A 24,898-nucleotide genomic window follows, 5' to 3' on the forward strand; every position below is an offset into this window, starting at 1 on the left:
TTCAATTTCTAGGTGTTTACAATCAACGACCTGTAAACATAAACAAATATGTGTTTATTATAATTAAATAGAATAGTAAACATTTCATAAAACAGTATATCTAGGACAACTAATCTGAGTTGTTCCCAATTCTAGATTAATAGTATCAAGAAGAAAGCCTTTCAAATGGTTTTTCTTGAACATCAGCTTGCACATCCTAGGATATCCTTCATCTGTTCGTACAATCTCGTCAATGAATTTTTCCCTCACAGTGGGATTGCCTCGAATGCAGGAAGCTACAGAATAAAAAAAAACATATATTTAGATTCAACAGTAATACCAGTATTATCAGTATTCCTATTAATAGTATTATCAGTATTCCTGTTACTCAGTGTTACCAGTATTCATGTTCCTCAGTATTACTAGTTTTCTAATATCCAGTATTACCAGTACTACTAATAAATAGTATTCCAAGTATTACCAGTATTCCTATAATAAACAGTATTACCAGTATTCCAATAAATAGTATTCCCAGTATTATTAGTATTTCTAACAATCACCAATTAATATAACTTGTAACTTACCTCTAACGGAAGACAGAAACCCGGAACCGGCCATATGTATTTTTCGTTGTTGGTGACAAAACCATTAAAATGATCCATCGTGTGTACGATGGTTCCTAACATGTAATCGAAAGAATACCTCCCCCACGGAAAATTCCTACAAAACGTGAGATCAGTCACAGCCCTTAGACACAAATCATCCAATTGAGGTGCCTTATCCCCGGTCTTGATAGGCGCTACAAAAATGCTGCTTAAGAAATAGAGGACCATCATCCTCAACCTTTCTTTAGATCTTTCACCCGCCGGTTTCATTTTTAAGAGCTTCTCTCCCACGTCTTCGCGTTTCACAACAGTATTCTTGAAATGCTTCGTCTTGAACTCCATACTTCCCATTTTTTCATACCCAAGTGTATAGTTCTTGCAATTGAAGCCCGATATCAATGCGTGTTCCGATATACCATATCGGATTGGAACGCCATTGACGATGAACCACACTTCTTTCTTCCTTTCAATGCGCGCCGTGCGAAGAAGGAGCATCCACATCCCCATAAGTCGGTGGTTAGGGTCTCTTGGCATGTGGAAGACGTGTTGGAAACTCAGATGGTCCTCAAACCATGCCCTCTCAGACTTGCTCATCGGAGGCGCCAACTTATCGAACATAGTCAACACTTCGTGAATATAGCACCTAGTTGATAGCTTGATTTTCTTCACATATTCTGACGGCGGGAAATGCATACTCAGCGGTTGTAGTGCTTCTGTTTCCTCGTCGATCTCCTGCAACAGACATTCATTCATATATCATAGTTATACCCTAGTATTACCAGTATTACCCAGAATTTATACAAATTATTATACCCTAGTATTACCAGTATTACCCAAAAATCAAATATATAGTAATACCCTAGTATTACCAATAATACCCAGAATTCAAACACATAGTTATACCATTGTATTTCCAGTATTACCCAATTCTACATTATAACACACAATAGTATTCCCTGTTCTACCAATTTTACCAAGAAATCATAGTGTTTCCCTGTTCTACCAGTTTTACCCAGATTTACACATAGTTTTACCCTGTTCTACTAGTTTTACCCTTGTCAAATACTTACCATATCAGCCGCATTTTCCACTGCATTTCCATCTGCTATCTCATCCTCCATACTCTCATCGGAGGAGAACTCTCCGGACAAGGATCTACTACTATCATTGTCTCTCCTCCGTCTTCATCATTCCCTTCTTCTTTCTCTTCTTCTTCTTTCTCTTCTTCTTCTTTCTCTTCTAAGACTCTTCTTCCTCATTCTTCTAAGACTCTTCTTCCTCATTCTTCTCAGACTCTTCTTCCACTGCCTCTACAACCGGACTTAAGGTCGGGACTTGTTATTCAACTCCTCCTCCCTCAATTGCCTTCTTTTGCTTTGTCGCGGATGGCAGCTCCGTCGGGGATGGCTGCTCCGTCGTTGTCGTTGCACCTCCATCATCTTACAATACCGATTTTGTTCGATCCACTACTCTCTTCCTCTTTAACCCCATTTTCTTTGGAGGCATAATCGGAGACAAAGGAGAAAACGGAGGTTCCTTTTAAAGATGCAAGAAACGAGAAAATCTCTCAATAAAGTTGCAAGATAGTTTCGAAATCTCTCAATAACGGTTTCTGGGGAGATTTGAAGAAGAAGAGAGGAAGAGAAATTGAGAAATTTTAGGGTTTTGGATTTCGAAAAAGAGATAAAACGCAATCGATATTTGATTTCTCAAAAGCTCCTGAAAAACCAGAATCAGAAGGTAAATCAAAAGCTCCTGAAGAACTGCGGAAGCATTTCTGGAGACTCTACAGTTCTGAATCGAAAATGGGAGAAAGAAGAAGAAAGGTCTCAGAAATTCAGAATCACAGAGCTTCATTTCATTGCGACGAGTCGACGACACTACACTAAGTGGTTGATACACAAGTGGGCCTGGGCTTGGGCCTTCTTTTTAAGGATACTATATCATCTTCAAGATCCGACACTTTTAGAATCCTACAAATTGTCAGTTGCAAATTGTACAAATACAACATAAATTATCAAATATCAAATGCCACTTTCATTTACACAGAAAAAGGATGTTCAGACAAAAATGTGTGAATTGCAACAAAAAAGAAAAGACGAGTGATTTTAACAGATGAGACCTGTAAATAAGTCTAATTAAGCTCTGCTCTGCTTTTACTTCTCTTCATCTTTGCCTTAACTCTTGATTTTGCCATCAGTGTCTCTACTGTGTTTATGAAGTCCCAACAGCCATCACTACCAAAAGAATACCACAAACCATCACCTGAAAACGACATTAACGGCAACGCTCTCAATAATTCTGTTACTTTTACTCCCTTCTCTATTGAATAGGATTTGTCGACTTATACCGGGAATAGACAAGTTGAAAACAATGCCACAATAGAGAGAAAATAATATACCTGCCATTCGTTAACAACTCCAGTTACTGTTTTTCTTAGCAACAGCAGTCCAACGTATGCTTCAAACACCTGCGTTTTAGCAAAAGTTACAAGCATTGTTAAGCCTAATACATTACACAGAAAATCTCAACATTACCAGCATGAACCGTCAACCGTGCAAAGTTTTTTTTGGATTGTTGTGGAAAGAGCAAAGAGGTTCTACTGTACAAGCCATCTTAAGAATTTTGAATGGGAAATTTTGACTTCCGAATTTATACTTGCGTCAATACAGAATCTATAGTTTTGAATGAGTTTCTTTGGATCTCCAAAGCCATGGAAATGTTCGCAGTAGTAAAAAGAATGAAAGCATTAAAACTAGTAAACCACTTTAGCCTGGTGCACGGTAGAGCAAATGAAACGCTTTAAAATGTTTACGCATAAACTTGATTCATACATGTACACAAAGAAGCTCACCTGTAAAATGAACAGTATAGGACATAGCAGCCATAATTGTCCATCAACGCCAGCCGTTTCTCCCCATACGACATCCAGTCTCTTAGCCTGAATATTAACCACAAGGCACACTTTAGAGCTACTTTTACAAAAGCGGATAGAAGTTTGAACTGAAAAGAAAAAGTGTACATAATAAGGCACCTTTCCTAGTGCAATGCGAGTGTATAATCTCTGGCGTTGATATCTGTTTTGTAGAAGCATGGCGACACCTTGCATCATAGCCCATTGTAGGAAAAGATGGACTCCTCTCTGTAAAGGGTTGAAGTCATATATAATATTTACTTTGTTAGTCTTCATATAAACAAAACAAAAACTCGAAGCATTACCTGTTTCTGGACACAGTTTGGTTGACCTTTGATTTCCCATGTGAGGCTGACAAGGGCCATAGCCATTGCACAATAGTGATGATATAGCCACCTGCAAAACCATATCAGGTTCAGAGGTTAAAGTCACCCCGAATTATGAGAATATTTTGACACAAAGCCAAACGAAACACCTAAATTCTCTCCGAATTTGAACCCCACAAAAAGCGGAGTCCGAAGCTAAAGCTCCTAATTTTACCCATGAAATATTCAGATATCTAATTTCTACTTGACCAAATGATTGACCAATATACTCAGTGTACTCTGAAGAGGCACCAACAACATTACTTAAGTTATGTACCCTGAGTTTCACCAAGCAACACATATCCTTGGTAAATATAGGTCAACATTAATTATCATGGTACATCTATATCCATGCCCTATAACTTTGTACATATTACGTAACAGATACACCGAGAACACTCCCAATTTACCAAGGGCAAAGAGAAACTTAAGAGACCATAACAGTTATAGTTGACTGAGGAAAAGTACCATGGATGGATATCACTCCCACTGGTTCTCAATATTTTCTCTCGCATAATACAGATAAAGAGATCCTCTTTGGGTGGGGGTTTGGTATGTTATTAAGAGGATTCAAAGCTCTCTGTTTAAACTCAGGAGATATATAGAGATCTAAAGCATATAAGCTACCGTTTCCTGTGCACATGTCTATGCTTCTAATTTCTACCTCACATGTGTTTGTAAGCCTAGGACCTAAGTTCAACATATAACATAAAAAATCACTCCGGAATTAAAAAATTATGTCTTATAGCAAGACCTGCAGTCGGTAAATAGGTCTTGAGAGCACGACACAAAGAACACTCGAAATTTTATGCAATCAACAGCAAGAGCAAAGACAAACTTAATAGATCATAACAGTTGTAAAAGAATGAAGAGAGAGTACCATGGACGAATATCGCTCCCATTAGCTCTTAATATGTTCTCACGCATAGCCAACCCAGCATAGAGAAACAACAGCCAAGCCTAGTAAAAAAGATAAAAAAAATTCACACTTTAAATCTCAAGAACTCCAACACATACAATATTCAACCAACCCAAAACCAAACTCTAAAATTACCTCATAGAGCTGAACAGGAAAAGAAGAGAAGTCTTGTCCTATTCCATGGCAACAAAAAAAACAACCACACTGAGATAACTCTGAAAACATGTAATCGACACATGCAAGCAAAAAAAATACCAACTCTTTAGCTATTGTATTCTTCTTTAACTCTGAGCTGAACATCTTTGCGCAAAGCTCAAACTTTTCTGTCGACATACAAGGTATATTATACATATACAAGCTTTCTGTCGAAAACTAGTTTTCAGAGATGGAAGAGAAACCATACAAGCAGGAGAGTAAACGAACAAGACATTCATGATCTGATCTTTGTTGGACAGTCAGACGAGTCTAGATAGAAATTAGAATCCTATTATGTAAATGTAGACATCTTAAAATCTCAAATCCTCAATTAAAGTTGAGTTCGCATGTTGTTGAAGCTCAGGAAGAACGTGTCAACTCCTTTATCATCTCGAGTTCTGGAACCAAACATGTATAAGAATCGATTGTTGCAGTCCTTAAGCGACGAGCGTTTTTCAAAATGTTAACCACGATATCTCTGTCTTGTGGTCTTCCTAAGTATTGTGACCAAGTGAAATTTTGCAGACTCAACAACTTGCATTCAGAAACAGTACTCGGTTGATTCCAGGAAAACATACCAAAATTCTCATAATTCTGAGATCAAGGAGAAGAATCAGATTTAAAAAAAAAAAAAACATAATGTGCAATAGATAAGAAATAATAGCTAATCGAAGGAACTTACGTCATCCATTTCCGTTTCAGAGAAGTATTCTACTTCTCGTAAGTTAGGAGAGTCTTTGAGGAACTCAAATCTACACAGTGACAAGACACAACACTCTTAGAAACCCAATATTTTCTAGACTTTCATTAAACTATACATGTGCTTGGTTGTACAGAGGACCTACGTTCAACATATAGCATGACACAACACTCACATTACTGTCTCCGGAACTAAAATTAATGTTCTATGGATTAAACTCTAAAATTACCTCGTAGAGCTGGACAGGAAACGCAGGCAAACATCCACCCCAGATCTAAGGATTAAAAGTGTTGCAGGGAAAACAAGGAAAAGAAGAGCAGTCTTGTCCTGTTCCATGGCAACAGTAAAACAACCACACTGAGATAAATTCAAAAACATGAAATCGACATTAAAGGGCACATGCAAACAAAAAAATACTGAGTCTGTAGCTATTGTATTCTTCTTTAACTTTGAGCTGAACATCATTACGCAAAGCTTGAAACTTTTCTGTCGACATACTAGGTATATCTCCATTATACATAAACACTTTTTCTGTCGAAAACAAGTTTTCATAGATGGAAGACAAACCATACGAGCAAGATAGTAGAAGAACAAGACATTCGTTATAGGATCTTTGTTGGACAACAGACAGGTCTAGATAGAAATTAGAATCCTATTATATAAATGAAAACATCTTAAAAACTCCCATCCTCAAAGTCGAGTTCGCATGTTGATGAAGCTCGAGAAGACTGTGCCAACTCCTTTATCATCTTGAATTTTGGAACCAAACGTGTATTAGCCAAGATTGTTGCAGTCCTTAAGCGACAAGCGTTTTTCAAGATGTACACAGCCATATCTCTGTCTTGTGGTCTTCCTAAGTATTGTGACCAAGTGAAATTTTGTAGACTCGACAACATGCATTCAGGAACAGTACTCGGTTGATGCCCGAAAACATATCAGTATTCTCATGATCCTGAGATCAAGCAGAAGAATTAGACTTAAAAAAACGAAATAATGTGAATTAGACAAAAAAAAATAGTTAATCGAAGAGACTTGCATCCGTAATGGAGTGGAGCATTAGTTCTCGTAAGTTAGGAGAGTCTTTGAGGAACCGGACAAGGAGATTCGATGAATACTCTTTCCCTACATATAGCGTTAGATGCTCAAGGTGGTTGAAGATAAAACCGTCACCATAACCAACCTGCGGATGACAAAAAAGTATTAACATTAAAAATGAGATTAACGACTAGCAGTTGATAGATTGAAATTGATTACCTTAGAGGATATTGTAAGCCGCTTGACAGATGTGATTGATCCGATGAGACTCTTGATATCAGCGAATGTAACAATGACATATGCTTCCATCAGCTTAGGCATATTCTCAATCAAATAGGAGCTGCTATTACTACGATCCGCAAGTGTGAAATACTCTAAAGAAGGAGTATCTATGAAAAACTCACAATTATACCATATATAGAGTGATAAACGATGCAAAGATGGGACAATAACAGTAAGCTTTTCCATATTTTCATGATAATATAAAGCTACCAACAGATCTTCCAGAACGGGGCAATTAGATAGAAGCCGCTGAAGAGATGCCTCATTGAAGAATATCACATCTTTAAGTTCCAAAGTTTTCAAAGAGGGAAGAGAAACCATTCGAGGAACATCCAAGAGAATCCCACCATCAAGTTTCAAGAACACGAGCGACTTGCAGGTATACAAGCTACTTGGCAATATGTTTTGCTTCTCCTCATAATGAGAACTATAAATCTTCAGCTCACGTATGTAGCGAGAAACAACTACTAAAACCCACATTTTGATAGCTTCAGGTTTTCTAATTTGAATCACTTAACACAAGACGGAAGCTTTCTATAACCGGAGCTCTATGTAATGGCAGATTTCTATCAAGAAAACACTGTAAACTCTTGAAATCAGACTCTGAATAATGTTTATTACCAAACTCAAGTTTTACAAGGACTGCAACAATTGTATCTGATGCATGTTTGGTTTCAGAACTCGAGATGATAAAGGAGTTGACACGTTCTTCCCGAGCTTCAACAACATGCGAGCTTAACTTTTAATGAGGTTTTGAATCATTAGATGTTTTCATTGATATAATAGGATTCTAAGTTCCATCAGGAAATGAATGTCTTGTTCTTTTACTCTCCTGCTTGTATGGTTTCTCTTCCATCTCTGAAAACTTTATTTGGATGTAAACCGCAATATCTCTGTCTTGTGGTCTTCCTAAGTATTGTGCCCAAGTGATATTTTGTAGACTCGACAACATGCATTCAGGAACAGTACTCGGTTGATTCCAGGAAAGCATATCAACATTCTCATAATTCTGAGATTAAGGAGAAGAATCAGATTGAAAATAAAAAAAAAAAATCATGTGCAATAGATAAAAAATAATAGTTAATAGAAGGAACCTTACATCGGTTTGGGAGGAGAGTATTAGTTCTCGTAAGTTAGGAGTGTCTTTGAGGAACTGGACAAGGAGATGCGATGAATACTCTTTCCATACATATATCGTCAGATGCTCAAGGTGGTTGAAGATAAAACCGTCACCATTCGCAACCTGCGGACGATAAAAAAAATAAATTAACAGAGACTTTTATAAATAAGATTAACGACTTGAAGTTTAGAGATTGAAACTGATTACCTTAGAGCATATTGTAAGCTTCTTGACAGATGTGATTGATCCTAGGAGACTCTTGATATCAGCGAATGTAACATCGACATATGCTTCCGTCAGCTTAGGCATATTCGCAATCAAAAAAGGGTGACTATCATAATTAAGATCCACAAGTTTGATAATACTCTAAAGAAGGAGTATCTATGACAAACTCATCTAAATCACAATGATAACCTATATAGAGTGATAAACATCGCAAAGATGGGACAATAACAGTGAACTTTCCCATAATGTCATGACGATGAAGTAAATGCACAACTAGATTTTCAAGAACAGGGCAAGTAGATAGAAGCCGCTGAAGATATCCTTCTTTGAAGTAGCACCCACCTTTGAGTACCAAAGTTTTCAAAGAGGGAAGACAAACCATTCGAGGAACATCCAAGAGAATCCTGCCATCGAGTTTCAAGAACACGAGCGACTTGCAGGTATACAAGCTACTTGGCAATATGTTTTGCTTCTCCTGATGACGAGAAATATAAATCTTCAGCTCACGTACATAGCGAGAAAGAACTACTACAACCCACATTCTGATATCTTCAGGTTTCAATACTGACTCACTTAGCTTAAGACGGAAGCTTTCTATAACCGGAGCTCTATGTAACGGCAGATTTCTATTAAGAAAACACTGTAAACTCTTGCATTCAGGTTCTGAATAATATCTATCACAGTAATCAAGTTTTGTCAACCACATCCAAAGAAACTCCCATCGTTTCGACAAAATGCTAGTTCCTACAGCAACTTTAGTCGGAGCAAACGATATTATCTTAACCAGTAGTTCATCAGGTAACCCACTGATTCTGTCCATATCTTTACAATAATCAAGAAAATGTCACCGACCCTGAAAAAGAAACTCAAGAAAACACAATAGAGACTTAAAAAGATTTGTCCCAAGCGAACCAAACAAGAAAAAAAACACAGCCACACAGAGGAACAAGAGAAAAACCCTAGAAAGCTCTGGATTGTTAAGTGATGAGTCTATTTCCGGTGAAATCCAGTAAAGGCTCGGTTTTTCCGCCTCTGAGCCGGAATTAGAGGTAAATCAAAAGCGCCTGAAGAACTGTGGAAGCATTTCTGGAAACTTTAATCGAAAGGGAGAAAGAAGAAGACGGTATCAGAACTTCAGAATCACAGAGCTTCGTAGTGACACACTGACACTACACTTGACTTAACTGGTTTTAGGGAGTGGTTGTGGTTTGATACCCCAAATGGGCCTGTATTGGGCTTGGGCCTTGTTCAAGGATACTTGTCTTTTTTTTTTTTTTTTTTTTTCTCGGATACTTGTCTTATTTTAACACTATCATCTTTCTTCAAGATCTGACAATTTTAGGAGGGGTTATTGGTTCATAGATTTATATGGAATTAGAAATCCAAACAAAAATCATTTGTTATTCAATCATTGATTTTAAAATCCTAATTAAATTCATGTGTTATTGGTTCTATGATTTATAAATACTAGTTAAAATCTTATGTTATTCGTTTAGTCATTTGTTTTTGGATTTGAGAATCCAAATTATGTTTTAAATGGAATTGAATGGAATTGAAAGAGAAAAATAGAAGGATTCAAATCTATGGGTAAACACATGTTATTTCAAAATCCATATATCTTGATTTCATAATTAATAGAAATTTTCAAATTCTATATGGATTTACAAATTAACAAACTAATAACACCCCCTTAGAATCCTACAAATTGTCAGTTGAAAATTGTACAAATACAACTTAAATTATCAAATATCAACTGCCACTTCCATTTACATAAAAATAAAAAAAAGAAGTTCATAGTTTTTTTTTTCAGATCCCAGGATGTGAATTTTGTGGCCTAAGAAAACAAAAATTTATGAATTGCAAATAAAGACGAGTGATTTTAACAGATGAGACCTGTGAAGTCTAATTAAGCTCTGCTCTGCTTTTACTTCTCTTCATCTTTGCCTTAACTCTTGATTTTGCTATCAGTGTCTCTACTGTGTTTATGAAGTTTCCAACAGCCATCACTACCAGAAGAATGCCACAAACCATCACCTGAAAATGACAACATCACAACATCCTCAACATTTCTGTTACTTTTACTTCCGTTTTAATCTCTCTTCTCTATTGAATTAGGATTTTTCGGCTTCTACCGGGAATAGACAAGTTGAAAACAATGCCACAAGAGTGAAAATAATATACCTGCCATTCATTAACAACTCCGGTTACTGTTTTTCTTAGCAACAGCAGTCCAACGTATGCTTCAAACACCTGCGTTTTAGCAAAAGTTACAAACATTGTTAAGCAACGATCTCATTAATATCTATCGAAAATATATATGAAATATTTTGACTTTCAAATTTATACTTGCAACAATACAGAAGCTATAGTTTTGAATGCGTTTCTTTAGATCTCCAAAGCCATGGAAATGTTCACAATAGTTAAAAAGAAAGAAGGCATTAAAACAATCAGTAAACCACTCTAGCCTGGTGCACGGTAGAGCAAATGAAACGCTTTAAAACATTTTAGCATAAACTTGATTCATACATTTACAGAAAAAGGCTCACCTGTAAAATGAACAGTATAGGACATAACAGCCATAATTGTCCATCAACGCCAGCCGTTTCTCCCCATACGACATCCATTCTCTTAGCCTGAAAATAACCACAAGGCACACTTTAGAGCTATTTTTACAAAAGCGGATAGAATTTTGGACTGAAGAAAAAAAGTGCACATAATAAAGCACCTTTCCTAGTGCAATGCGAGTGTATAATCTTTGGCGTTGGTATCTGTTCTGCAGAAGCATGGCAACGCCTTGCATCATAGCCCATTGCAGGAAAAGATGGACTCCTCTCTGTAGAGGATTGAAGTCATATATATTTACTTTGTGAACTTTTAGTCTTCATTAAAAGAAATAACTCTAAGCAGTACCTGTTTCTGGACACAGTTTGGTTGACCTTTGATTTCCCATGTGAGGCTGACAAGGGCCATAGCCATGGCACAATAATGATGATATAGCCACCTGCAAAACCATATCAGCTTCAGAGGTTAAAGTCACCCAACTTATGAGAATATTTTGATAAAAAGCCAAACAAAACACCTAAATCAATCCAGGTAAAGAGATTCTCTCCGAATTCAAACCCCGACAGAAAGAGGATTCCACAGAAGCTAAAGCTCCCTATATTTACCCAAGAAATATTCAGATATCTAATTTCTACTTGACCAAATGATTAACCAATATATTAAGTATACTCTGAAGAGGTACCAACAACACATATGCTTGGTAAATATACGTCAACATTATCATGGCGCATCTATCTCCATCTCCGAATTTATGCCCTATAACTTTCTATATATAGTGTACCAAGAGCAAAGAGAAACTTAAGAGACCATAACTGTTATAATCGACTGAGGAAAGTACTCACTCCCACTGACTCAATATTTTCTCTCGCATAACCAACCCAGTATATTTTGATATACCAAACGAAACACAGCTACATCAACACAGATAGAGAGGATTATACCAAACCCCCCACCCAAAGAGGATTATATTGAAGCCAAAGCTCTGTTAAAACTCATGAAATTTATAGAGATCTAATTTTCTACTTGACAAAACCATATAAGCTACCGTTTCCTGTACGCATATCTATGCTTCTATACATATCCGCATGTGAATAATTTCTAAGTAAAGAGACTCTTCAGAGAAAGAATATCTGCATGTGTGCCAACGGCCATGGCACATGATACACTAATTAGAAATAGAGATCTAGTCTTTCACTCTTAGTATGATTCAATAATAAATTCAGTGTACTCTGAAGAGATGCTAACAAACAGAAGCAAAACGTGTAGGTTTGTTGTCAAGCCAACAGTTACTAGTAATTCTCATTTATGGTCACCATAGCCATCTTAAATGACATTTGAAACTGATATTTTACATGATTAGAAGACAATCATCCTTTGTTAACTGCAAAGAACGAAGCACACCAAAATTGATCTATTTTGGTTAAGCAACGAAACAACAGAATAATGTGTTCAATCAGCATACAAAATAGATAAGCAAGATAGAGAGATAAGGACACCCAAAAGACCAAACGACCTTAGGAGCAACAGATGAGCTTGGTGAATATAGGACCTAAGATCACATTGTAGCATGACACAACACTCTTAGAAACACAATAGGTTCTTGACAAAGTTATGTGCTATGACTCTCATTAAAGTTTACATGTGCTCGGTTAGCATAGGACCTAAGTTCAACATATAGCATACAAATCACTCCGAACTTAAATTTTATGTCCTATGGCCTTCACTAGCAAGCCAAAATAGGTTTTAAGATCAAAACTACCACAACACAAACAATAGTCTAAATTTAAAGTAATCAACAGAAGAGCAATGAGAAACTTAGAAGTCTAACAGTTGTATAGAACGAGGGAACGCGTAAGAGTACCATGGACGAATATCGCTCCCGTTAGCTCTTAATATGTTCTCACGCATAGCCAACCCAGCATAGAGAAACAACAGCCAAGCCTAGTAAAAACGATAAAAAAATTCACACTTTAAATCTCAAGAAACTCCAACACATACAATATTCAAGCAACCCAAAACCAAACTCTAAAATTACCTCATAGAGCTGAACAGGAAACGCAGGCAAACATCCACCCCAATAATAAGATCTAAGGATTAAAAGTGTTGCAGGGAAAAAAAGAAAAAGAAGAGCAGTCTTGTCCTGTTCCATGGCCAAAAGCAAGACTCATCAGGACACAAAAATCGACATTGAAGCACACATGCAAGCAAAAAAAAATATATATACTAACTCTGTAGCGATTGTATTCTTCTTTAACTTTGAGCTGAACATCTTTACGCAAAGCTCGAACATTCACAGGTCCACAAAACATTCTCACAAAACGTCCTGCTTCACTCAATTAGATGAGAATCAAAACCAAAATTGAATCCGAAGAAGTGATCATAGAGAAAGGGATAGAAGAAACCTTGAGGTTTTGATGGTAGAAATGAAGATGTTTCTCCATCAACAAGCATGCATCTAGCTCGATGAAGATCTTCCTCAAGCTATAAATAGAGGATCAATTTTCAATTTCAATAATTGAAGAAACCAAATCAGAGTAAGAGATAAGAGATTTAAGAAGAGAAAATTGCCTTTTCGACGAGTTTAGGATCGAGATTTTTGTTGGAGACGAGAGTAGAGTGGAGACGACGGATAGAGGAATCAACGGCGGAGGCTTTTTGACGGAGAGAGAGCTCTTGTTGAGAAGATGATGAGATGAATGAAGCGGCGGAGTCATGAAGGTCCTTAACCTCATCTATGATTCGTTTAACTTCTTCTTCGACTTCCATCGATGGTTGATGATTGCGAAAGATGAGATCGGATTACGTACGTTCTTCGAGAAAATCTCAGGAATTGGATTTGTGGAGATGAAGAAAGAGGATTTGATTGGAAATTGGTTTGTTCTGGAGAACGCAAGAAGAAGAAGAAGAAGAAAGGTTTGAATCTGTTTTTTTTTTTTTTTGTTATCAAAGTTTCTAGTGTTAGTGTGATTAAGGAAGGATTCACGAAAATTAGCATCAATCACACTTGTTCACATCCACACCTTTTTTTTTTTTTTTTTTCTTCTTTTTTTTTTCTTCTTTTATCTTTAAAAAAGAAAACAATTTTCTCTTTTAATGGAAAATAAACAGCAAAGTAAGTTTGAACTTTGAAGAGCCTATATTCAATTTGTACATTATTTTTATTTTTTTGGTGAAGTTCAATTTGTACATTATTGAAACAATCATCAAAACAACTTAAATTCAATTATAATATTATTCTCAAATCACAATTGATATTTTTTTTTATAGTTTCCATCATTTTTCATTCTCTCAACCAATTAGTTTATAATTAGAAAATTAACGCTACTATCTTAAACCAAAGGTATTTTTTCTAATAAATTATAAACACTACAGTAAAACCTCTATAAATTAATAATGTTGGGACCAAGAAATTTTATTAATTTAGAGAGGTATTAATTTATCGATAAATTAATAATTATTAATTTATATAGAGATTTTATTAATTTTGTAATTTCTTAAAAAAATTTCTATCTAACAATAAATTTTTTCTTTATAAACAGTATCTTTTAAAAGCTAATTACAAGTAGAGAAACAATTATTAAGTTTAAAAACAACACAAACTTTTTCGACTAATAGAGTCATATTTTATCATATTTTTTACATATAATATTTTAAATATATATCATAGTAGTTCATATATAATATATATAAATTTATATAATGTATATATATATTGATAAGTTAATACAATTATTAATTTATGATATAGATGGGACCATATGTTTACATGAGATTTTCAAAAAAATTATTATCTTATTAATTTATCGATTTATGTCATATTTTACACTGGTCCCAACTCGGGACCGAAAGAATTTATTAATTTAGAGAAGTTATTAATTTATAGAGTATTAATTTATGGAGGTTTTACTGTAGTGTTAAAGTTTTGGTTCAATTTCAAATGATCAGAAATACCTATAAATAGATAAAATAAGTTTAAATAAATTAAACAACAATTCAAAACAATTATAAAGACCGTAACATATAAATTACGTAAAAGTACTTCTTAAAAATGTTTCAATCTTTCCCTTATTCTCGCTCTCTCTTATTTTCTGATATCACTTTTGTAATCTCTTTTCCTCCTACTTATGCAACTAATTATGGAGTTATTTTTTAATTATTGTCTGGTTGACAAAAAAAAAAAATGTTTTAGTCTCTAAACCTAATAGTCATTAAAATTCAAAAAGAAACAAAAAAACAGATAATTTTTCGTAAAGAAAATAAAACAACAACAACAAAAAAAAAGAGTGAATAGTTCCAAAAGACTTGGAAGTTTTAACACTAGTTGTTGTTGTTGTTCTTTTCAGAAGGTTGGCCAGTCCAATAAGTTTTAACAGCAACAAGAATCTTCTCAGGATTAAAAGGACCTTTCTCATGATCCACTATTTGACTCTTCCACTTCATTCCCTTCACTATCTTCTCTACCTTGTTCAATGTCTCCACATTATCTCTCAACACAACTGTTCCTTCTGGTCTCAATATTCGATCCATCTCCAACAATATCAACGTCAAATCACACCTAACAACACACAAAAACATTCGGTTAATCGCGTTTTACGGATATGGTTTAGAGTTGGAAGTCCATGAAACTTTACCGGTGTTCGTATAAGCTGAACAATCCTCCTGCATGAATCATATCATAAGTTCTTGGATATGTTGAGAATCCTTCACACCAATCTTGATATGTTCCAATCAATCCACGTTCGTAGATCACACCTAGTGTTTGCTTCTCTGCATCGACTGGGACAACGTTCATGACCCATGAGGGATATTTCAGCATGGAAGCAGCGAATCCGCCGAGGAAAGCGTTCATGTCCATTATGTTCCTGAATCTTCCATGTGAAAGCTCTGGGACTATCTTCTTGTAATGTGTTATTCTCTCTTTCCAAACCTCATTGTCTTCTCTGAATTTCTCCGCGTTCATGTCTGGTATAGTTCCTCTGATGATTCTTGGAGGAACCGCGAATGCTCGGTTTGGCCAATCCTCAAGCGCACCGCCTGCTGATTCATCTGGATTGTTTGTTTCTGGTAATGGTGTTATGCAAGTTTCCAAGTCTTTGTACCTAAAACAGAGAAACCAAATTTTGAGATTGTTCTTTCACCAAGGTAATAATACTACATTTTGAGATGGGAATTACCAAGCGAAATCCGCGTTATCTGAGCTACATAGCGGAGGCGACTTATTGTTTTGTTTGAGCTTTTTACACTCAATGTGATTGAGAGGCTTTTGCCAAATGGATAAGTCACCTTTTTCAGTCACTTTCTTCCAACAAAGACTCTTTGCTACATCTTCTATTGAATCTTGCTCTTTCTTCAAATCCTCCTCTGTTCTCTCCCACCCTCTCCAGTACTGTTTCCAGTTAATCGGTGGTCCCGAAAGGATCCAGTAACCGCCCGGTCTTAAAACCCGGTCAACCTCCATAAGGTACAAACCATCTGCAAAAGAGTTTAGTGTTATGTTTCTTCCTTAGCTATGAACAAAGAAATGAGTCAAATCAAAGTTTGTCATTACCATTTTTAAACCAAGGGATCAAACAACGAGAACAATGAGCAAGATCAAAAGCTCTAGCTGGATAAGGAAGCCTTCTTGATCCCATAATCCCGATTATCGCAGGAACTCCACGTTCTAAAGCAAACTGTACCTGAGCTTCATGAGTATCCCTTGGAGCAAAAGACACAGCCATAATGTCTCTCTTCAAGAGGTAAGCACCAAAACTTGCAACCTAATATAAAAAACAGATATTGAATTAAGCAATGAACAAAAGAAGTGTATACACTTACATTGAAAAACTTACACCACATCCAGTGTCAATAGCTGTTCTGATTCCACCATCAGTAAGAGGAATGAGCCTAGCAATATCATCAATATAAGCATCGGCTCCACGAGGAAACATCGTTCCGCCACCAGGGAATCTAAACCGGTCGCCTTCTACTTGAATCCAGTTTTGAACTGCTTTCTCAACACTGAGTTCCTTGTGAGGGATATTGTCATACCAAGCATAGTCTCTGCTTTGTGGCCATTTGAAAGGAATCTTGTAGTTTGGTGGAGGAGGAATCAAACAATAAAGAAGCTCATCTTTTGAAGGACAATGTCTTTCTCTATATTTCATCATGTTCCTATCGAATCTTCTTCCTCTTTGTCGATCTTCACAAGGAGTGTACTCACTGAGAGATAACTCACATGGTTCAAAGTACTTGATGGTTTGGTTTGTTTCCTTTAACTCAATCTGATTATAGCTTTTGAAATCTAATTCAGCTGACTCTGAAGATGATGAGGAAGAGGACGAGGACGACGAAGAAGAAGGATTTGATTGCGTCTCACATCCGACTTTCGAGTAAGAAGATGGGACGGTATTGGCTTGCCATGCACCTAAAACATAGAACAAAATGCAGAGTCCACTTACACCAAGAATCAAAGTTAGTTTCTTTCTTCTTGCTTCTGTTTGGTGATGATGACCACTATTCTCTTTCGCCATTCTTGAGTGCAAAGACTGAATCTTTATCTAAGGTAGAGATTATAATTGACACAGAAACAGAGAAAAAAGGGCAAAGTTACAAAATATGATTAAAGAAGAAGAAGGAGAAGGACATAGTGGATTTTTTTTGTTAAGATATGTCAAATGTGAATCATCATCATCATAGAACGTAATGTGATAAGATTATTGAACAAGAAAGAAACAAAAACAAAAATAAGGTAAAAAAAAAAGAAGAGATTTGTCTCTAATCTATAGCAAAAAAAAAGAGCTAAGAACAGTTAATTTAGAGAGAAAATAGGAGTTTTGACCAAGAATAACCTCACTTTCCTCTATAGACTCCTTTAATCTCGTTTTACCATATGTATACAAACAAACATTGCAATGTTGAATTCAATGAAAACCTTATATATGCATATAAACATTTATGAATGGATATTCAATGAATCAATCACAAGATTTCTGACCTTTTTTCATGTTGTGATTTATGGAATAATAAATGGGCTACATTTTTCTAGAGAAATTATTGTATTCTAACAAAAGTTTGTCCGTCACACTAAAGGAAAGGTTGATTGGTAACATTGATGCCCTTTAGATGCTAGGTTTTATGGACTGTGTTCAAACCATTTTTTCATGTAATAGAAATGGAGCATCAAATTATGGAGTGTAGTGTTTACCTTGAAGGCAAGATCAATTGTTGGAGACTTTGGAGTAAAATTGGATCTCTATAAATTCTATGGATCCTAATCCATCAAAACATATTTACGTTGCTCATTTCTTGGTTCTCATATATTTGTGTGGAGGCCATAGTACAAAGCTCTTTGCTTCTTCCTCTACTTATAAGTGTGTAAACAAAACCATCACTAGACGTGTAGAGCCAATCTTGTTGGAGAAAATCAAGGTAAAGATGCTGAATGAAAATATTCTAGAAATTGGTTTCTTATTGGATCAACACTAAGGCCATAAAAAAAGTTCTATGGCTTAGGTTAACTAATGTCTTCTCTAATTTGTGTCTTGTCAATTGATTACATATTACAAGCTTAAGTAGAATCAATTTGATAACTTTTAAGGAGGCAAAATAACAAGCCAATCAAGTAACATTGTGTATGTCACTCACAAATCCGCAAACCAGAAACCAGATTGAAGAATATAGGGAACAGTTCACAATATAGTAAAAAAGATGTCTCCAAAACCTCTGTAAGAAGAGAGTAAATAAAAGACCAAAGATAGAGGATAATGAATTTGCATTCATCAATGATTCATAACGAAAAACAAAACTACAAATCCATAAGAGAGATATAAAACAAAAAGCTAGGATAATATCACTGTTTCACCATATAAAATCTAATATAGCATTTTCAATAGCAAACTTCATTCCTCAACGGCAATCTTGCCTTTCTCGCTCACATAGATACCATCAAGAAACTTCCTAATATCCTTCTTCTTCACATGACATTTCTGCTCAAAGATGAACAACAAAACCATCATCAATAAGAGAGGATTAACATAGTCAAAGTCTACAGCTTTACTATGCAAAAGAGAATCAAACCCATCACAAATAAGATTCAACACCATTACATACAACGTTTCCAAGAAACTAATCTGATAAATTTACCATTTTTTCATTCTCAATGCAAGATTTCATAACATTGAAGTCTTTAAACAGAACAAGCAGTAATAAACAAAGACAAAGTCTATAGCTTTATAAAGCAAAACATGACAATACAATCAAAACCATCACAGATTAGCATGAAAACAACATTTCCAAGAAACCCATATGATAATTTACCATTTTATCATTCTCAATGCAAGATTTCATAACATTGAAGGCTTTAAAACAGAACAAGCAAGGAAACAAAGACAAAGTCTATAGCTTTATTAAGCAAAACATAACAATACAATCAAAACCATCACAGATTAGCATGACAACAACATTTCCAAGTAACCCATCTGATAAATTCAACATTTTTTCATTCTCAACACAAAATTTCCTAACATTTAAGACTTAAAACAGAACAAGCAACAAGAAACAAAGACAAAGTCTGCAGCTTTACTCAAAACAACCTCAACACAATATAGCACCATGACAACAACATTTCCAAGTAACCCAAATTCTCATTCTCAATGCAAGATTTCACAACACTGAAGCCTTAAAACAAAACAACCAACAAAGAAAGTACCTGATTGATCAAAGCACAAGACCGTGACACTAACTCAATATCATTTCCCTCAAGAATAATCTCATCCTTAACCTTCTCAGATCGAACAATCTTAACACCATCCAACATCTCCACCTTCCTCACCTGTTAATCCACACAAAACACATCAACAAAACACCAAAAACTGAAAAATCAAACACACAAGAGACAAAACACGAACCTTCTTCTCACCAAGGAAGTTACGAATCTCAATACTCTTATTGTTACCATCAATAGAAGCATTGATAGGGAAATGAGCATACACAAACCTCATTCTATAAAGAAAACCTTGAGTAACACCAGCAATGAGATTATCAACATGGCTTAAAGCAGTTCTAATAGAAGCACTTGTCTTACGAGAACCAAACCAAGAATCAATCTTAAGCTGACGTTTTCCAGTGACTTCGTCTTTAATCAACTGGAAATCGAGATTGAGATGCTTGAAGTCACGAGTGAGTTTACCTCGTGGACCTTCCACTTCAATGACCTTCGCGTTTACCTTAATGGCCACGCCGTCGGGAATGTCCATCGTCTCAGATGACAAAATGGTCTTCATTTTGTTTTTTTGTCTCTGAGTGGGAAATTCGGAGACGACGACGACGGCTTGAGGTTTAGGGTACAGAGAAACCCTAACGCTTATATATAGGTCGTCTCTAGGTTTTAATCTGAGAACATTTTCTTTTAAAAATAATTTAGTTTTTTTTTATAAAAAAATTTGAATTCATAATAGTAAAAGATAATTTATCCTTAAATTTTTGTTCTGTCAAATTTTATTAATTTCAAATCGAAAATGCAAATTCATTATATTAAAATTTTAGAATACAAATTATTACATAAGCAAAAATATTTGTCAAACAAACACTACAGTTCCAATTGCTTTAACTTGAAATATTAATAATATTAAAAATATTAATTTTAATATGAATACTAATTAATTAAAATTTGTTATAATTAATTAGTCTCCCTTGATTTTTAGGGAAAATTCCCTAAAAAAGCCCCATTTATTTAATATTTGCCAGAAAATCACCTAAACTTTTTTCGTTGCCAGAACAATACACAAACTAAATTGGGTTGGAAAAAAAAATACTAACTAATTTTTTTTTCCGATTTCCTCCTTTCGCCGTAACGGCCGTTAACAGCGTTATCCAAATCGTCAAACGCTGTTAATTTTATTTACGGAAAAATTCCTAAAAAAATCCCCGACTTATTTAATATTTGCCAAAAAATACATGAACTTTGTTGTTGTCATAAAAATACCCAGACTAATTTAACTTGGAAATAAAAAACACTATCTGTTTTTTTTTTAAGGATTTCTCCAACCAAATCGTCAAATGCTTTTAATTTTGTTTAAGAAAAATTCCTAAAAAAACTTGACTTATTAAAGAAATCCTCTAAAACCTTGATTTCTTCAGTAAAATCAACTAAAATCATGTTATTAATGTGTAACTTTTTCTAAATTGCTAATGCTTTTTTCAACAATCTATCATAATGTGAACAACAGAAAATAAAGAAATTTTACCCACTTTGTTAGCCGAAGGTTCTTCTTATAGATAGATGTTGTATGTTAAAACTAGGATTTAATATAAGTATTATATCGATTTTGATTTTGATTTTGCGGATGATAGTCTCTTTTTCTGTAAAGCGGATTCAGAGCAATGCAAAACGGTGATGGATATTATTGGGAATTATGGTAAAGCTTCAGGGCAAGAAATAAATCTCAGTAAATCATCGGTTATGTTTGGTAAGCGCGTAGCAAACCAAAAAAAAGATCAAATTAAAAACATCCTTGGAATCACTAAGGAGGGTGGCATGGGTACCTATTTGGGTATACCAGAGAGCTTAGGAGGCTCAAAAAGTAAAATCTTTAATTATGTCCAGGAAAGACTTAATGAACGGATTAATGGCTGGTCAGCTAAATTTCTGTCGAAAGGTGGGAAAGAAACAATGATCAAATCAGTGGCTTTGGCACTACCAACCTATGTTATGTCTTGTTTTAAACTACCTCAAGAGTTAACATCTAAGTTAACAAGTGCTATTTCTAATTATTGGTGGAGTTCCAATGGGAGAGATCGTGGGATCCATTGGATAGCATGGGAAAAAATGTGTAAGGATAAAGAAGAAGGAGGTTTAGGCTTTCATTCCCAAGACATTTTTAATGATGCCATGTTGGCTAAACAGTATTGGCGTTTAATCCAATATCCGAACTCTTTAGTAGCTCGGGTGCTACAAAGTAGATATTTCAGAAATATTCATCCTTTACAGGCAAAAAAACCAAATTCTCCATCATTTGGATGGAAGAGTATTTTTTCAACTAAAAGATTAGTTGAAATGGGAGCTAGATGGTCACTAGGATCGGGTTTCAATCTATCAGTATGGCGAGATCCATGGATTCCTGATGTTACCCCACGGCCCGCAAATGGAAGAGGAAAAACATTACTTCCAAGTTTGATGGTTAACCATTTAATTAATCCGGTTACTAAAGAATGACACCTTCCCATTTTACAAGAATTTTTGGATCCAGTGGATATTCAGTTTATTAGGGGATTGGCTATTAGCAAAGTTTATAAGCCAGATAGGCTTATCTGGCATCATACAAGATCAGAAAGATATACAGTAAAATCAGGCTATCGGGTTGCTAGAGAGATGACAGAAACGATCGAATGGGGCCCAAATTATAAGAATTTACAAGCACAAGCTTGGAAAGTCAAAGCCCCTCCAAAACTAAAACATTTCTTATGGCAAATTGCTACGGGATCTCTAGCACTTACTTCAAAATTAGCACATCGAGGGATCCGATGTGACTTTCTCTGTAAAAGGTGTGAGATGGCAGAGGAAACAATAAATCATGCTTTATTTGAGTGCACTCATTCTCAGAAAATATGGGAATTATCCGATATACCTACGGCAATAGGTAGTTTTCCTCTAACCTCGGAATTCTCAAATCTAGATTATCTTTATTGGAGGTTACCATCTAATCTGGATGGGGGAGAGAAAACCTTCAGTTATGCTTGGATTTTGTGGTTCATCTGGAAAGATATGAATAAAAAGGTTTTCAAGGGATTACAATCTGAACCCAGAGACATTTTAAATCATGCTTTAAGTGAAAAATTATTGTGGGAAGAAGCTCAGTTGGATCCGATCGAAACTAGTTCTATTACGGAAACTTTGGAAGGACCGGTTCAATCTATAAAATGTCGGATTGATGGCTCTTGGAAAAATTCAGATCCAACAATGGGTATAGGATGGTGGTGTTTTCAAGGAAATAATCAAACGATACTGCTCGGTGCAAAGTGCCTTCGGAGGTGTCTCTCCCCTCTTCACTCGGAGATGGAAGCTTTAATTTGGGCTATGAAGAATATCCTTTCAAGAGGGATCGATTGTCAGGTGTTTGAAACAGACTGCTCGGAGTTAGTCTCGATGATACAGTCACCGGATGAATGGCCTGCTTTCTCCAATCTGCTAGACGAATTTGGTTTTCTCCGTGTCTCTTTCGCGTTCTTCTCGCTTTCTCTTATTTCTCGTTTATGTACTGTTCAAGCGGACTGCTTAGCCCGTTCTTCTAGACTTTTATTTTCTGAAGTTACTTTTGTAAACTCTTCTCCTCCTAATTGGGCAACCAATCAAGGAGTTATTTATTAATTAATGTGTGGTTGACAAAAAAAAAAATGTTGACATCGGTTTTTTAGCCATTCTTATTTATCATGTGCAAAGAAAATGAGAAAATAACGGTATTTACTATTTGGTTAACATGTTGATAACTGTTACAATAAAGTGGGTAAAATTGGAACAAAAAATAGGTCGTGCTTTTTATTTCAACTTTAAATTGATCTGTATATTTTTCTGGCAAAAAAAAAAGTTCAGGTATTGTTTTGGCAAATATTAAATAAGTTGGGTTTTTTTCTACAATTTTTCATAAATAAAACTAAAAACGTTTGATGATTTCGTTAACGTCGTTGACGGTCGTTACGGCGAAGGGAGGTAATCGGAAAAAAAAATTAGATCGTGTTTTTATTTCCAACCCAAATTAGTTTGTTATTTTTCTGGCAACGAAAAAAGTTTAGGTAGTTTTCTGACAAATATTAAATAATTTGGGCTTTTTTGGGGAATTTTCCCTTGATTTTTATAAGATTTTCTAACTTCATGGAGAACAAATTAAATTTCATCGACCATACAAACGTTTCGAACATCGATATTGTATCAACCATTTGAAATTATGAAGAGTTGGTTTAGCCCATTAGGCTTAGGGACTTAATAAGCCCATGACTTTTTACTTTGTCCAACGACTATTTCAAACATAACTATGGGCTTTTTTTAAGTTACTAAAACCAAACTGAATAATTATAGCTTTTATTACTTTTTCCCCTTTCGTAATTGTGAAGTCATTTTTGATCTAAATTTACTAATTTAGAATAGAGGGATCATAGATAATTTAATACCATAGAGATTGAATCTGATGTGGAATCCGGTCATTGGTTTAAGATAAAATGTTTTATGTTTTGATAATGTAATTAGACAATAGTATCATAAGAGAGAACATAATCTTTAATAGATAAGGGAGTTACAATATGTAAATTTACTAAAACTATATTTATTTTATAATCAAAAGTATTATAGTTTGGGAAAAACATCTTACATGTACAACATTTCTCTTGTAGAAGGTTGATGCCAAAAACTCTTTGTAGCTACTCTCTTATTAATTAGTAAAGAGATTTGAGTAATGGAGATATGTATAGTAAAACTTAGCAATCATAATCACATCTACATATACGTTCGCCAGGAAAACGTGAGGTTAAACTTGGACGGTCAGAACATTCGCAACGTATATCACGGTTTTTAGGCGCACCTGGAATTTTTTTCATATCGCTTACACATGTACTCCTTCCATTATTTCCACATTTTCCAGGGAATGGGTGTGTAGTGTTGCACCCAAATTTTTTCATGGCTTCCACCTCTATCACATTATATCAAACACAAAAATGGTTAAATTGTAAAAATATTTTGAGAAGCAATTGATTAAAAAAAAACTAAAATTACCTTCAACATGGCTTAGAACAAGAAAAATGAGAATACAAGGTAATATAAGCAAAACACCATATTTCATGACTAAAAAGTGATAAACAAATCGCCTTTTTTGAGTTGCAGTTGCAGAACCTTATCGTTTTTTCTTTTTGTTTTTGTTTAAAATATATTATTTTTCTTTGCCAACAATTGTCATAAACAAACACAAGGGGCTACTAAATTAGGCAAAAAGGAGAAAGGTGTAGCCAAGTTAACGAAATCGATGGTGTTG

At 35.1% G+C, this 24,898-nt stretch overlaps 5 protein-coding genes and 1 pseudogene across 8 annotated transcripts; all 6 read right to left on the minus strand.

The window, feature by feature from the left end:
- Nucleotides 1-35: 35 nt before the first annotated feature.
- On the minus strand, nucleotides 36-2,466 carry LOC110227359 (uncharacterized protein At3g43530-like). Of its 2 annotated transcripts, XM_021021396.1 has the most exons (4): nucleotides 1,655-2,466; nucleotides 823-1,316; nucleotides 564-699; nucleotides 36-275 (listed from the first exon to the last, which is right to left on the minus strand). In XM_021021396.1, exons 1-4 carry the CDS (start codon nucleotides 1,703-1,705, stop codon nucleotides 246-248), a joined length of 711 nt encoding a protein of 236 aa, XP_020877055.1. In that variant the 5' UTR covers nucleotides 1,706-2,466; the 3' UTR covers nucleotides 36-245. The 2 variants fall into 2 exon arrangements, with proteins under 2 accessions (XP_020877055.1, XP_020877054.1); XM_021021395.1 differs by having other exon boundaries at nucleotides 38-275; nucleotides 564-1,316.
- Nucleotides 2,467-2,532: 66 nt separating this feature from the next.
- LOC9308582 lies at nucleotides 2,533-6,173 on the minus strand (annotated as a pseudogene).
- On the minus strand, nucleotides 6,150-9,531 carry LOC110227358 (FBD-associated F-box protein At4g10400-like). The gene is given in 6 exon segments (XM_021021394.1): nucleotides 6,150-6,602; nucleotides 6,605-6,629; nucleotides 6,714-6,857; nucleotides 6,932-7,495; nucleotides 7,497-7,629; nucleotides 9,035-9,531. Coding segments are annotated over 6 exon segments (1,242 nt in total). The 5' UTR covers nucleotides 9,160-9,531; the 3' UTR covers nucleotides 6,150-6,351.
- A 447-nt stretch (nucleotides 9,532-9,978) lies between these two features.
- On the minus strand, nucleotides 9,979-13,833 carry LOC9310693 (transmembrane protein 120 homolog). Of its 2 annotated transcripts, none has more exons than XM_002874580.2 (10): nucleotides 13,470-13,830; nucleotides 13,304-13,382; nucleotides 13,130-13,224; nucleotides 12,937-13,041; nucleotides 12,763-12,842; nucleotides 11,250-11,340; nucleotides 11,065-11,172; nucleotides 10,886-10,972; nucleotides 10,521-10,589; nucleotides 9,979-10,373 (listed from the first exon to the last, which is right to left on the minus strand). In XM_002874580.2, the coding sequence occupies exons 1-10, from the start codon at nucleotides 13,665-13,667 to the stop codon at nucleotides 10,242-10,244; spliced, it is 1,044 nt and encodes a 347-aa protein (XP_002874626.1). In that variant the 5' UTR covers nucleotides 13,668-13,830; the 3' UTR covers nucleotides 9,979-10,241. The 2 variants fall into 2 exon arrangements, with proteins under 2 accessions (XP_002874626.1, XP_020877056.1); XM_021021397.1 differs by lacking the exon at nucleotides 10,521-10,589 and adding an exon at nucleotides 10,472-10,520 and having other exon boundaries at nucleotides 10,285-10,373; nucleotides 13,470-13,833.
- A 1,340-nt stretch (nucleotides 13,834-15,173) lies between these two features.
- On the minus strand, nucleotides 15,174-18,198 carry LOC9310694 (probable methyltransferase PMT17). 2 transcript variants are annotated; one of them, XM_002874581.2, is made up of 6 exons: nucleotides 18,088-18,198; nucleotides 16,733-17,440; nucleotides 16,450-16,660; nucleotides 16,076-16,373; nucleotides 15,533-16,000; nucleotides 15,174-15,456 (listed from the first exon to the last, which is right to left on the minus strand). In XM_002874581.2, exons 2-6 carry the CDS (start codon nucleotides 17,411-17,413, stop codon nucleotides 15,219-15,221), a joined length of 1,896 nt encoding a protein of 631 aa, XP_002874627.1. In that variant the 5' UTR covers nucleotides 17,414-17,440; nucleotides 18,088-18,198; the 3' UTR covers nucleotides 15,174-15,218. The 2 variants fall into 2 exon arrangements, with proteins under 2 accessions (XP_002874627.1, XP_020876078.1); XM_021020419.1 differs by lacking the exon at nucleotides 18,088-18,198 and having other exon boundaries at nucleotides 15,174-15,459; nucleotides 15,536-16,000; nucleotides 16,733-17,631.
- Nucleotides 18,199-18,619: 421 nt separating this feature from the next.
- LOC9310695 (60S ribosomal protein L9-2) lies at nucleotides 18,620-20,248 on the minus strand. The gene is made up of 3 exons (XM_002874582.2): nucleotides 19,790-20,248; nucleotides 19,591-19,713; nucleotides 18,620-18,868 (listed from the first exon to the last, which is right to left on the minus strand). Exons 1-3 carry the CDS (start codon nucleotides 20,162-20,164, stop codon nucleotides 18,782-18,784), a joined length of 585 nt encoding a protein of 194 aa, XP_002874628.1. The 5' UTR covers nucleotides 20,165-20,248; the 3' UTR covers nucleotides 18,620-18,781.
- Between the last annotated feature and the right edge of the window lie 4,650 nt (nucleotides 20,249-24,898).

Source organism: Arabidopsis lyrata, assembly GCF_000004255.2.
Source record: "Arabidopsis lyrata subsp. lyrata unplaced genomic scaffold ARALYscaffold_6, whole genome shotgun sequence".
In the NCBI taxonomy this organism is placed as follows: domain Eukaryota; kingdom Viridiplantae; phylum Streptophyta; class Magnoliopsida; order Brassicales; family Brassicaceae; genus Arabidopsis; species Arabidopsis lyrata.